The 14,625-nt window shown below is 33.9% G+C and overlaps 1 protein-coding gene and 1 pseudogene across 1 annotated transcript; both read left to right on the forward strand.

The window, feature by feature from the left end:
- Nucleotides 1-487: 487 nt before the first annotated feature.
- On the forward strand, nucleotides 488-3,796 carry LOC137743131 (beta-glucosidase 12-like; annotated as a pseudogene).
- Nucleotides 3,797-8,425: 4,629 nt separating this feature from the next.
- On the forward strand, nucleotides 8,426-9,019 carry LOC137741654 (uncharacterized). Its single transcript, XM_068481348.1, has one exon. It carries the CDS (start codon nucleotides 8,426-8,428, stop codon nucleotides 9,017-9,019), a length of 594 nt encoding a protein of 197 aa, XP_068337449.1.
- Nucleotides 9,020-14,625: the final 5,606 nt, after the last annotated feature.

Consider the following 14,625-nt stretch of genomic DNA (forward strand, 5'->3'; position numbering starts at 1 on the left):
ATGTATTCTATGTTATCGTTCATCAACAACTAAGCACCTAAATTTCAAATTAGGACCGAAGGATAAATAAATTTTTATTAAGAGGTGCATGAAGAAAAAGTGTTGATACAAAGATCTTAAGAGTAATTTCCTATTTACAGGGCCTCACAAGTAAAACATAATACTATTCATGTACATTATTTTAGTTATTAATAAAAACTTGCTTTCTTTCAAATGGACCATAAACTAGGACTCTTAAAGCCACTTTTGTTTACAAAAATGGAATTATAACTGAACAGCTGTCTACTACTCTCATGAATAGTAGCACGTTCGCCCTTCCATATAAACCCCATGCAAGATGTCAGGAAGAGCCAACTTATCTCGATCGATCACCAAAAACCCTCAGTTATGGCAATGAAATTAGGGTATTTGCTCTCAGGTGTGCTCTACTATTTGGGTTGGCATTCACAAATAACAAAGCTGCTGATCCAAATCCACCCACATTCATTGTGACCTTCTCAACAGAAGCAGTTTTGAACCGGAATTCACATTTGGCACAGTTTCAGTAGCTTACCAGGTCAGTCCCTTTTGAGGCTTGATCAACCTTTCATTTGCGTTATGATATTTAAGTAGTACGCTTATATGCGTGTATGCATTTTAGTATGAAGGTGCTGCAAACCAAGGTGGTCGAGGACCAATTAAGCATATGGGATACCTACACCCACAAACATCCAGGTTTGTGATCTAAATCAAATAATCAATTAGTTAAAATAGGAAATGGAGCTACTTTTCTTGAGTTTACGCCTCCTAGCCTAGGTTTATAAGTTATTTCCAAACTACTTTTCGTGGGTTGGAAATTTTTTCAACTCTACCCGTAGTGACTGTGTGCCATGTATCCCAACCAAATCCATCGTCGGCTCGCATACCATTTGTTGGGGACGAAGACTAGATCATACAGTATATATCTGTATACCCAACTCTCTGTGTGTGTGGCTTCACGATCTTTATGATCTAATAGTTAATATTTGAATTGGCTATTTCAGAACGGAACGCAGATGAAAGTAATGGAGATGTCGTTGTTGATCAATACCAACGCTATAAGGTTCAAAAATCGCACAAAGTTTAGATGCATACTAAATTTTGGCGCCTAAATGAACGAAGAGGATATAGAAGATGATATTCATAATATTAGCTTATTTCTTAGGATTGTTTATACCTTTTGTGTCCTTACAGGAAGATGTGGGGATTATGAAGAATATGGGGTTGGATGCTTATAGGTTCTCTATTTCGTGATCCAAATTGTTACCAAGTAAGTTAATCCTCAACATCGTCATATTTAGTTAAAAATGATCGGTATTGTCACATAACAATTATTTTGTTCTTTCATCTAGTCTAATTTTTTCCAAAGCTTTTTTTCTATATCATAACTATGTAGTCATTTCTTATTTTCGCGTCTTTTAATGATCAGATGGAACGTTAAGTAGAGGCGTGAACAAGAGAGGAATTGATTACTACAACAATCTCATCAATGAACTCCTACGCAATGGTAAATCATCCCACAATAATTACACAATCACATGAGGGATTTATAACAAACCACATGCGGTATTCTTAAAAACATCAGTTAACCAACTTTTAATTTGCGTTTATTGATCCTGTATATATAGGTATAAAACTATTTGTTACAATCTTCCACTGGGATGTACTCCAAACTTTAGAAGATGAATACGGTGGTTTCTTGAACCCTCGTATTATGTAAGTGAACAAATTTCATCCTCAGTAGTGTATTGTTGATCATTTAACTAAATACATGCTACTATATATTTTTTATAAATTACTATATGTGACATATACATTTTGAACTGTATATCTGCAGCGGTCATTTTAAAGATTATGCAGAACTTTGTTACAAGGAATTTGGTGATCGAGTCAAGCATTGGATCAGGTTGAATGAGCCATATGCCTTTAGTAACAATGGTTATGCAACTGGAGCCCAAGCGACAGGACGTTGCGCTGCTTGGCAAAACCTAAACTGCACGGATGAAGATTCGGCTACTGAACCATACTTGGTGACTCATCACCTACTTCTTGCTCATGCAGCTGCAGTAACATTATACAAGAACAAATATCAGGTTTGAGTACTTTATCAGAATATTAGGTCCTATTGAGAGCTTTGTACGAGTCATTAATGTTACATTGTATGTAGTGCGATAGCTATAGCTGTACCTTTTCTTGAGTCTGAATGAATGAAAATTCATGTTTTTGTGCAGGCATCTCAAAAAGGTATGATAAGAATAACGTTGGTGTCAGCTTGGTTTGACCCCGCTTCATATTCAAAGGAAGATAAAAATGCTGCTTTACAATATTTGGATTTTATGTTTGGATGGCAAGTATATTAGTAATTATATATAGGTGAAGAAAGTTGAGGTTCCACCATAAAATCAATTAGTAATATGGGGAGTAGTTCAAGCGCTTACATGGTCTGATCCCTCATCAATGTGGAACTTTGTCCTCACATTCTCATTGCCCCTTCACGTGTGGTGAAATTTCAAGTCTAATACGTGGATAACACATTGACTAGCTAGAAATACATACTATAAGCTCTTACTTGAAATTTTCATGTTTTTGTAGGTTTTTGGGCCCATTAACAAGTGGGGACTGTCCACACAGCATGCGATCACTCGTTGGAAGACGATTACCAAAATTTGCTGAAGAACAGTCCAAGTTGCCCAATGGGTCATTTTCTTGGAGTAAATTAGTATTCTGCTAGATATAGCAGCAATGCACCTAAAGAACAATTCAATACATGCAAGCTACTTAACAGATCCTCACGTTATTCCTGAATGTAAGTAAATTAAACTAAATTGATTTTGAACATTTTACTTTGTTCGAATAACGCTACTAACAAGATTCTAATATTCATAAATGAAATGTCAGCTGAGCTTAATGGAGTCCCCATTGGTCCACAGATACTCTCTAAATTATTGGCTTGAGATATAAGCATTTGGACGACTAAATAAATATTTTTACCTATTTTAATATAACTCATAAAAATCTCAATTATCTTCTGATGGCATTGCAAGCTGCTCTTGAATGGTTATATGTTCAAAAGGAATTCACAATCTTGTACGCTACACAAAAGAAAAATATAATGATCCACTCATTTATATTACTGAGAATAGTAATTAGTACTTTTATGTCTTGATTAATTGCGTCATTAGTGCTTTACATATATATAATGGTGGTTTCTTAAGTCAAACTAAATGCATATTTTTATTGTTGAGATGAAAAAACTTATTGCATATATGTTAATGCATTATGTTGTAGGTGTATCAGAGTACAATGATCGTTAATGCATTATGTTGTAGGTGTATCACAGTACAATGATCCCAAATTATCACTTGAAGAAGCTCTTAATGATACAACTAGAATTGACTACCACTCCCGCCACCTTTGTTACCTTGAAACAGTAATCAAGTAAATTATCACTTGCATTCTAAATTTTCTATATTTAAAAAGAAAAATACTCTTATGAAAAGTGTAAAATTAAATTTTTGGAGTGCATAAAATAATTCTTTTGTTTTATTTTTTATTTTTTTATAAGATTAGTTATATGGTCTATTGTTCATACATTTTTGTGTCTGTGCAGAAATGGTACCTGAGTTAAAGGATAGTTTGCATGGTCATTGCTAAACAATTTTGAATGGGATTCCAGGTACGGTGTACGTTTTGGTATCAACTGGATTATGATTATGGGCTAAAGAGGCATCCAAGACTCTCTGCACAGTGGTTTAAAAGTTTCCTCAAAAAATACTAAATAATTTAATTATTTTATACTTGTGTTTCCTTCTACAATGTGATTATTACATGTGTACAATAATGTTAGAGACATTAAATTTGTATATCAAATAATGAATAGAAGTAAAAATATAATAACCTCAGTACTGTGGGCCAAAAATAATCAAGAAAATTATAGAAGTAACATATGGACTTTTAAGTGAAAATGACAAAATTACCCTTGAGGCACATCGCAATTCCCATGCGCATGCAACGGACAATAACGGCTCAATCAAAGAAGAGTAAAAAAATACTTAATTATTTAATTATTTTATACTTGTATTTCCTTCTACAATGTGAATATTACATGTGTACGATAATGTTAGAGACATTAAGTTTGTATATCAAATAATGAATAGAAGTAAAAATATAATAACCTCAGTACTGTGGAACTAAAAATAATCAAGAAAATTATAGAGGTGACACGTGGACTTTTGGTTGAAAATGACAAAATTACCCTCGAGGCACATCATAATCCCCACACGCATGCAACGGATAATAACGGCTCAATCAAGGAAGAGTCAAAGGTGATCAAAATGGTATTTATTCAAATCCCTCTCATCACTCCTCGTGAAATCCTTATTCAAAAGGTAACTCCCAAATTTCCTATTTAATTTAGGATTAATTGTCATGTTAATTGCAAGATATTATTTCACATAATATCTTGCAATTATTCACCCAATTACACCATATATGGCTGGCCACTATTCTCCAAATAGGGCTGGTCACTCCCCTATAAATAGCCATATTATCCCTCTAAAAAGCTAAGTTATTTGCTACCCACAAACTCCTAAACACATTATTTTCAGAATTCTAACTTTAGCATCGAATATTCTTCGGCCAAATCCTCCCCCCCCCCCCGCGCCCCAATTCATCGTGGGCGAGTGAGGCTTTTGTCCTTAATCTTAGATGTTATTATTTTGCAGATGCATTTTCGTCAAAGAAGAATGACGACGAAAATTTGCATCCACACTCACTTGCACCTAGCAACATGGTCTAACAACATATCTGGTACTTGTGATTTCCTGAAGACCGATCCTTCCGATCCTTGAACGGAATATTTTAGAGATTCAATCGCATGAAAGGCTATGTTCGGAGAGCCTAACACGAGTGCTATGAATTGAACCAACCAAGTTTAGTCATGACTTTGTATTTTGAAGCATCAACACTTAGAGATAGAGGATACGGTTGAAATGATAAAAGAACAATGGAAAAGAAACATCAAAGCCCAGTGAATTTCCTCCAGAAAGAACTTCTCATGAAAGAGGATGCCCAAATTAAAAGCCATAATTCTGTACAGTGTTACCCATGGGTCATGAAAGAGCCTAAACAAACATCAAATTTTAGGGCCCAAATTATGATACAGGGGTTTACAAAATAGAAAACTAGATTTTAATCCCTAAATAAGATGATGTCTAGAAAATGCCTTATACAAGATTAAAATTTTGATTTTAGTCCCTAGACTCTATTTAATGTCAGTATATGTAATCAATGTCTGTTTTTTTATTTATAATTTTCGTAGAGATTTTTCGGTACACTTATGTTTTTGCATATTTTCTTATCTGCCACTAATTCATTACAATATATTTAGATACGAACATTTCGGTACACTGGGTTAGTATAATATGTTCAGGTACGGACATTTCGGTACACTAGTTTAGTATAATATATTTAGGTACCAACATTTCGGTACACTAGTTTAGTATCATATAGTTAGGTACGGAATTTTCGGTACACTTATGTTTTTACATATTTTCTTATGTGTCACAAATTCACTACAATATATTTAGGTACAGGCATTTCAGTACACTAATTTAGTAAAATATATTATGATACTGACGTTTAGGTACACTAATTAGAGAAAGTTAAATAAAATTAATGAATTAAAATATGTATAATAATAAATTTAAAATTTAATGTAATAACAATAAATAAGTTATCTATTAAATATAAAAACAAAAATATAATATGAATTTGAATTGAGTACATATTAAGGGACTAAAATCAATATTCAATCTAACATCAGATTTTTATTAAATTTTAATCTTCTTGAATGATTAAAGTTCAAAAACCCCTTTATACAATTTCTATTGGTTTCATATCTTTTGTTTACTAACACCAAAGGAATGAGTAAATAAGTGGATTTCACATGAATTTTGGCATGAAATACCTCAAAATTCAAAGTGTCCCATTAACATTAACATGGAAGAAACTGTTTATCTGATACCCAATCCTTCTCATCCCTAATCCTTCGATTCACATTCCTTATTATACTTGTATCACACAAGTAAACATGCCCTTAGAAGGGTTTATAAAATTTTAGGTGTATTCAATTAAGAATTTTTTTTTAATACATTCGATATTAACTACACTAAGGGGTAGAGGACTAGGCTAAGCTCAGTTAATAGTTTTGGTTAAAAAAATTCCTTTGCCGAAAATAAAATCTAAGACCTCTCATTTACAAGTGAACAGAAAATCACCATTTATTTTGGGAGTTGTTATTAGCACTCCAAAAATCTCATTCTATACTCTAAATTTTCTATATTAGGAAAGAAAAATACACTTGTGAGGAGTGTATAATGAGATTTTTAGAGTGCCAATAACACTTCCTTTTATTTTAAAAGAAAGGATAAACCAAGCAGCTATTTGTCTTATGCTTCCACGTGGCAAATACCTAGGGCTGAGACGATGCCAGTTGGTTCTTATTAGGATGACTTAATCTAATTGCCAGCTTCGTTTTTCTCATTTCTGTGAGTGCTGATTACATTATAACAGATGAAACCTTATTACCAGGGTGGACTCTGTTGTCGGGCTTCGGCGGACTTGCTCATAAGATTGATCAGATTATATCTCTACATTCAAAGTCTTACCAAGGCTTTGGCTGTCAAATGGCAATATATTTATAACACTACAGATACCATATGGCTGCAGCCTGTTCGGCCAAAACCCTAGCAAAGACTCCACAAGTGGTGAACAAAAGTTGAAATGAAAAAGTTGGAATCAATCAAACGTTAAAGTGGTGATGTTTAGACAAGTTTGTCATCGTCAATTAGAATTCTCTTAATACAATTATGACATACAATTAATCATTATCCATTGATAACACATGCATGCATGTTTTAATTTTATTCAAGAATTCAAATTTGGCTCCATTCCAATTAAGGCTGGAAAAAATTATCAAAATACCCGAACTTGACCCGAAAAATCTTAAACCCGAACATTCTCAAAATTCAGTACTGGAATCGGGACCTTATCACCTATTTTTGGAAAACCAAAAATTTTTGTTTGGTTTTGGTTAGTTTTTCTTCTTCTTGGTTTCGGTTTTCTATTCGGTTACTGAACCAAAATCAGCCTTAAGTCTAATATTAAAAAGAGACGTATCACTAAAATTCAAATTTTAATATTAAGAAGAGACCTATCACTAGATCAAGAATTAGTTAATATTTTTTGTATGCATGCAATCATGAATCATTTATGATGTTGTCAATAATATTTATAGATGTGTATTTTTTGCGAATAATTTAGGCGCACAAAAAGAGGTCATTAATATTTCATGTCACAATTGCTATAAAAATAACCCCGTTGTTCTCTTTATAATCTCAAAGAGCAAGATCTTATGTAATTTGAACTATCAAGTATCAACTGCTAAACAACAACACCACACCCCCCTGCCCTCCCAAAAAAAAATGGAGCAATAACTTTTTGCCATGATCGATATAACAAGAAAACAAAGAACCAGACTGAAGTCATCATATCAAGCTGATTCAAAACCATCTGTACGTGAATTATTTATCAATATGTGTCGATTCTCTAACAGTTCTTATCACTTCATCCCAAATAGAAAAAAGGGAAAGTGAAGAAAGAAAAAAATACATTACATATACATGGATTATATATTAGTATATACTAGCGTTTTGATTTTATATGTGTTCTAGATTCTCTATATATTAATATATGTTGTAATTTAAAGCATATGTGATCAATTAGTTCCACCATGAAACACCAAAAGGCAAAACAAGTTGGAAATAAATATAAAAGAAAAGATACAAACAAAATTTTTTGGTTTCTTTAAACGTATCCAAACATATAATAATCACACCATAATATACCAAAAACTAATAGAGAAGTGATATATATAAATTAAGACCAAATATACTAAATTAGAGAGCTCTTGTTTAATTGACTAAGTTTTGAAATTTTTTTTGTCCTTGGTACAATTAAATTTCATAGCATGCTATGACTATATAAAGAAATTCAAGGAAAGTGCTATATATTCACACATCCAATTTTATCGTCCACATACCTTTGTTAATTTTTTGTCATTGATCGTCTTCAAATCATTCAATCTAACAATTGAAAATTGAAAATGATGTGTGAAAAGTAAAAACAGGTGTGTAGATACTCAAATTAAATTGTTTAGAGCATGGCACGTAATTTCCAGATCATTAATATCTAGAATGCAGGCCTTCCTTCTCTCCCAAAATTAATATATAATTCTTCACTACCAACAGGTTGACCCATCTCTCACCCTCTCTCTCTCTCTCTCTCCCCCCCCCCTTCTGTATCTCTCTCTCTTCTCTCTTTTTCAGTTAATTGTTTGGTTTTGGCAATGGAGTCTAATCAGGCAAATCAAGAAAATTCAGACCAGGTGATGACATCGGATGATCAACAACAAGAAGGTGCAAGCAAACAAGCAGCAAAGTCGTATGAATGCAATTTTTGTAAAAGAGGGTTTTCTAATGCACAAGCTTTAGGAGGGCACATGAACATTCACCGAAAAGACAAAGCCAAGCTCAAGCAAGTCTCCTCATCTAATACTGTTGAAACTGAACACCAACAACAACAAAAACTTCTGGACATCCCAAAGATGCCTTCCTCGTACTCCCCAATACTCCCTACCATCAATTCTTTGCAACACGATAAGCCTATTGGTCATGACATTGATAGAAGCACAACAAGGGCACCATGGCCTTGGTTTCTCTATGAAGAAAGTGACACAACCATCCAACAACTCCCACTATTTTCTCAAACACCATCACATAACAAACATCCTCAAAATCCAGGTATACCACAAGTTCATGGGGATCAAAGTGAAAAGAGTTTGCAATTATCGGGTTCGGAGTTAGACCTTGAGCTTAGACTAGGACCTGAGCCTCAAAATTCATCGTCATCAACGGAAAATACTACAAGAAAGTTCTTTTGATGAATCTGAATTTACTCTATTTCAATCCCGGTATAGTTAATCTCTTTCATGTTTATACATTTTAACTCATTTATTAATTTATGTTGTTGATTCATAATTTATGGGTATTGTGTATAGAATTTCACATTTGAATTCGTACATAATTAACCTTTGGTTGGGAAAGGTTCAATTTGACTGTTCAAATCTTCAAGATAAAGAAAATCTTAAAATTTTCCAGATTTTATATATTTCTGAGTTTCAAAGCGCATGCACCTTGACGGAATTATATACATTATTTAGCCTTAAGGATCGATCCAGGAACTGAAACTAGTCATTCGGTGAAGAGAATTATAAAACTCCCTTTTAGTGATTGATAGACCGTGTTTATAAATACCTTGAATCAGTATGCAAGGAAAAAAGAAAAAGCTGTATGCCTTTGTTGTGTAGAATTTAGGGTTTTCAAATGTCCGATGTTGCTGAAGACAATTGACATAATCCTAGCCACGTACATATAGCCAAGGGTTATGCGCGCTTATGATTGCCACATCTCAATGTCATGACTTGCCAATTCGTACTTCCACAAGCTACTCGCTGTCCCATTAATTCTTGTTTTTTGTACAGGAGGGGAGGAGATATAGGAAGAGTTAATTCCATGATCTTCAAATTAAGCAAAAGGAAGCATATTAAGAGAAAGACCGAGTTGGTGCTTTGGATGATGAAAAAATTAGAGTCATATGCTTAGTAATGTAGCCGATATTAGTATCTAATGCATGGACTAATTAATTTGATTAGTCTGCCGTAAGTTTTTCCGATTTTCTTTTTCTTGGCCCATACATATCAAATACTACAGACATTGTGCAAATAATGTTGTCAATATATATGGTGTAATTAAAATACTCAGCATCTTATGTCTAAACACCCTTCTCTCTCTCTCTCTCTCTCTCTCTCTCTCTCTCTCTCTCTCTCTCTCTCTCTCTCTCTCTCTCTCTCTCTCTCTACATGTGTGTGTAATTATATACATTTTGAGATTTTTGAGATGTTAATTTTTTACGATTAATCATTTTAATTGGCAAGCATATTAGTAATTCGTACGTGTGTGTCCATTAACTTGAAAAATAGTGTTTGAATAAGATTTCGTTATATTTTACTGGAAGAGCAGTATAGGTACATATACACTTTGGATTCATTATATAGATCTTATGATGAAGCCATATTTGGGATCCATTCAATCTGTTCACGCCTAATGTACATCTACATTGTATCTAGAATAAGAAAGATCACAAAAATAATTACAAGGGTAGTTGACTATGAACCCCAATATTTCAACAAATTAGCATGAATATGTTCTTATAGTAGGATTACAAAGGACTTACTATCTGCAATTGATTACTATTGCTCTTTGAATTGGTATTGTTATTTGGGTTATTATACAAAATGGTTCCTAAGATTTGCATGATCAACAAAAATGGTCCCTGAGATTGTCCACCATCCATGATTTTGGTCCTTCAGTTAAAAACTCTTTGGGCAATTTTCAAAGCTTCGTAACTCAATCGATTCTTAACCAAATTAGACCCATAATTTATCAAAATGAAGATAAGAAAGTGTAGAACGAGATTATATCTATTTGGAAGCCCAATGATTGCCGGAGATGGCCGTAAAATAGCCTGAAAGGTGACTGGTATGCGGGAAAACTAGAAAACTCGCCGGAAACTTAGTAAACTTTAAACATTCATAACTTCTTCAATACTCAACGAAATCGAGTGATTCAAAAATGAAAATCATACTTCTCGACGAGACTAAGAGAATGGTATCTTTCTTTACTGCTAAATCACTGTGGTTTTTCCGGAAAACTACTCAAAAGTGGCTAACTCGAAAATGGTTAGCTACTTTCGAGCCTTTATCCGACCAAAGCACGGCAAGTTAGCCTTCGAAAAAGCTACCATTTCTCTTTGTCTCATCAAGAAGTATTATTATCATTTTTGAATCACTCGATTTGGTTGAGTATTGAAGAAGTTATGAACATTTAATGTTTACCCAGTTTCAAGCGAGTTTTCTAGTTTTCCCGCAGACCAATCACCTTTCAGGCTATTTTCCGGCCATCTCCGGCAATCATTGGGCTTCCAAATAGGTATAATCTTATTCTACACTTTCCTATCTTCATTTTGATATATTATCGGTCGAATATGGTTAAGAAACGATTGAGTTACAAAGCTTTGAAAATTGTCCAAAATCATTTTTAACGGAAGGACCAAAATCATGAATGGTGGACAATCTCAAGGACGATTTCTATTGATTTTCAATCTCAGGGACCATTTCTATTGATCATGTAAATCTCAAGGACCATTTTGTATAATAACCCTTGTTATTTTGATTTTAACTTTTACTAGGGATTCCCAACTCTGTTTTCTTCTTCTTCTTTTTTTTTTCTATTTTTTTTTTTAACGTTGTTTCGAAAACATCTCCAGTGGTTAGTATATCTGATTTAACTCGTTTATTGATGTATCATGCCCTAAAAAAATATAAAAAATAAAAATAAACTCTATTATTGATAGGAATCGATATAATTATTCATTACTAAGCATACATAGTACTCAATTAAAGTATCTCAACCCATAGTACTCAATTAACTTACTACTACGAATATTCGTAGGAGTTTATTATCAAGTTAGATAATCTGCATTGTAAAAGGAGTTTAATTTCAATGTCTTTACGTAGTACATTGAACTGGCTTGTCATACATTGTGTTTCTTTAATTTTTCTTCCTCTATTTTGGTTAGCATTTGTTAAAAGGAAAATTTCAATCAATATCAATAATTATTGTACAATTTCTTTTGCTAACTCACTAAATGGAGTGTATACTTCTGCACAAATCTCACAATTCAAAGGATCTAATAACTCCATGTAATATGTAAGAAGAGCAGGTAAGAATTGGGATAAGAAGAGCATGAAAAGCCAGCATCTGGTTGTCTGATAAATGAATTCTTGATATTGGTCATCATAGTATCAGGAAATATGCTCACATAAGCTTTTTACAAATCTAGAAAAGTACTAAGCATGCTGTAAACACGTTTTATTAGTGTCTTTGGTGGAAAAAAGTTCTATTTTGTATTGAAGAATTTGTAACAATTTATATCCTATGTTTTCATGGAGAGATAATTAGGAAAGTATCAAGAACGAATCCAAGCAAAAGTGACATGTGACATAGGCTGAGATTCCACCATAAATCCAGAATAAGTTAGTTTTAACATATTTTTATAGCTAATCCACAATAGGAAAGTAATCAAACTCCTTACAAGGACATATGCAAAGTTCTTTAATAACTTTTCAACGGTGGACAACACTTAACATCTTTACATGCCTCTTCACTTATGACAAAATTATTGATCCTAATAAGTGAGCAATTTTAACTAAATGAGTACATGCGGACCATGGCCTTCAAATGTGCATAAACACATGCTCTCTAATCTTATAAAGAAAGTTGATGTTTCACCCTAAAATTAACCCATAATAAAAACGCATATAATGGCCCTTAACTTTCTCATGCGGGACAACACTCCGCGCCCTCACTTTATATACTTGCCATGATATTCATAGTCAATAGTCGAGTACTTTATCCTGCATCTATTTTGATAGTCCATACTTAATTTTCCCCCATACCTACCGTCGTATAGTGTGTATATGTGACATCCCACATCACCCAGGGGAGTGATCCTTATATGTATATTCCCATCTCTACCTAGCACGAGGCCTTTTGGGAGCTCACTGGCTTCAGGTTTTATCGGAACTCCGAAGTTAAGCAAGTAGCGCGCGACAGCAATCCCATGATGGGTGACCCACTGGGAAGTTCTCGTGTGAGTTCCCAGAAACAAAACCGTGAGGGTGTGCTAGGGGCCCAAAGCGGACAATATCGTGCTACGGTGGAGTCGGGCCCAGGAAATGGTCCCACCCGGGTCGGGATGTGACAATTTGGTATTAGAGCCTAACCCTGGCCATGGTGTGCCGACGAGGACGTCGGGCCCCTAAGGGGGGTGGATTGTGACATCCCACATAACTCAGGGGAGTGATCCTTATATGTATATTTCCATCTCTACCAAGCACGAGGCATTTTGGGAGCTCGCTGGCTTCGGGTTCTATCGAAACTTTGAAGTTAAGCGAGTAGCGCGCGAGATCAATCCCATGAGGGATGACCCATTGGGAAGTTCTCGTGTGAGTTTCCAGAAACAAAACCGTGAGGGTGTGCTGGGGGCCCAAAGCGGATAATATCGTGCTACGATGGAGTCAGGCCCGGAAAGTGCTCCCACCCGAGTCGAGATGTGACAGTATATATGCTATATATATATATATGTATATATATATTTTCTTTTTAATTGTTGCAAGCACTATTAAACTATGCTATATATTATTGTTCCAATTTAATAATGCAATGTCATGAGAGAAACTTATATGTAGTAGTGTATTATTAAATCATGATGTTGTGATAGAAAAACCGTTTCATGTAAATCTTTCTCCTAAACTTTTGTGCTCGTGGCTAATAGAGAAGAGTACACAGTTTATATAACACGTATACATATAGCACATATATAGTGTATATAATTCAAGAACAAGTAGAACAAGAGAAAAAAACAAAAGTTCATCAGCGTCATATTTGACTTTAAGTTATCAAAGCAAAGGGCATCCTATTATATGTTAGAGTTAGAATCAGATGATGAAATAATATATGGCTGATGAATAGACAAATATAAAATATGGAAGAGTAAGAAGTACAAAAAAACAACAACAGTAAAAATATGTCTAAGCCATTTAACAGTCTCCGTTTGTCTCCTAATAGTTCTTGGAAGAAGGAACCAAATTTTAGAGAGATGAAGTTAGCTGAATGTCATAACCCCCTTGACAAGCAAACTATAGTAATTTGTTGTGAGGTCACTTTTTTGTTGATATCTCTACGAATTTGTAGTAAAAACACAAACTATATGGAGCCCTGGAGGCTCGAGCTAACCTATTAACTTCAACTGATCCTGACTTGAATATTTTTTCAAGTTTGAGGAGCAATGAGTTCGGTTTATTTTCTTAACGAGTAGTACAAGAGGCACCGACGTATAACTTTTTATTCACAACTAATGTGACTGAGTGCTCTGAACCTAATTTATGGGGTTAGGGTTTCAACGAAGTATGAACTTTTTCAGTTTATTTAATTTGTTTTTGACTGAGTTCGCTCCGAATCTTATCTATTCATAGAAAATATAGTGTCGGAGATAAGTTGATATTCAAAAGTTGGGATAAATAGTTGGACTCTGCTTATTGCTTATGAGTAAATTAAGATTAATATGGTACTTAGACGAACAATATGTAAATATTTTCATAAATTTGCATGTTTTTGCGTATGCGTGTCAACCAACTTAAAGACACAAAACTTAGCAAACAATAATTTGCTAAAATTTTACAACTATGGCAATTAAGTATCGTTTACTAAATTAATGTCTTTCGTAACACAATAATCTTTATCGCTAAAAGAAAATATATTTTACAGATGAAAATATAGCCGATTTTCCGGCTAAAGGGTTTGTAATAGCGAGCTACTATTTCTTGTTTGGAGAAGACAGTGGTACAAGTACAGATTAATCATAGGA

The sequence above is a fragment of the Pyrus communis genome, chromosome 11 (genome assembly GCF_041283825.1).
Source record: "Pyrus communis isolate YQ-2024b chromosome 11, ASM4128382v1, whole genome shotgun sequence".
Classification (NCBI taxonomy): domain Eukaryota; kingdom Viridiplantae; phylum Streptophyta; class Magnoliopsida; order Rosales; family Rosaceae; genus Pyrus; species Pyrus communis.

What these genes read in the sequence shown, in the direction of transcription:
- LOC137741654 (XM_068481348.1), top strand. Translation starts at nt 8,426, where the DNA reads ATGGAGTCTAATCAGGCAAATCAAGAAAATTCAGACCAGGTGATGACA.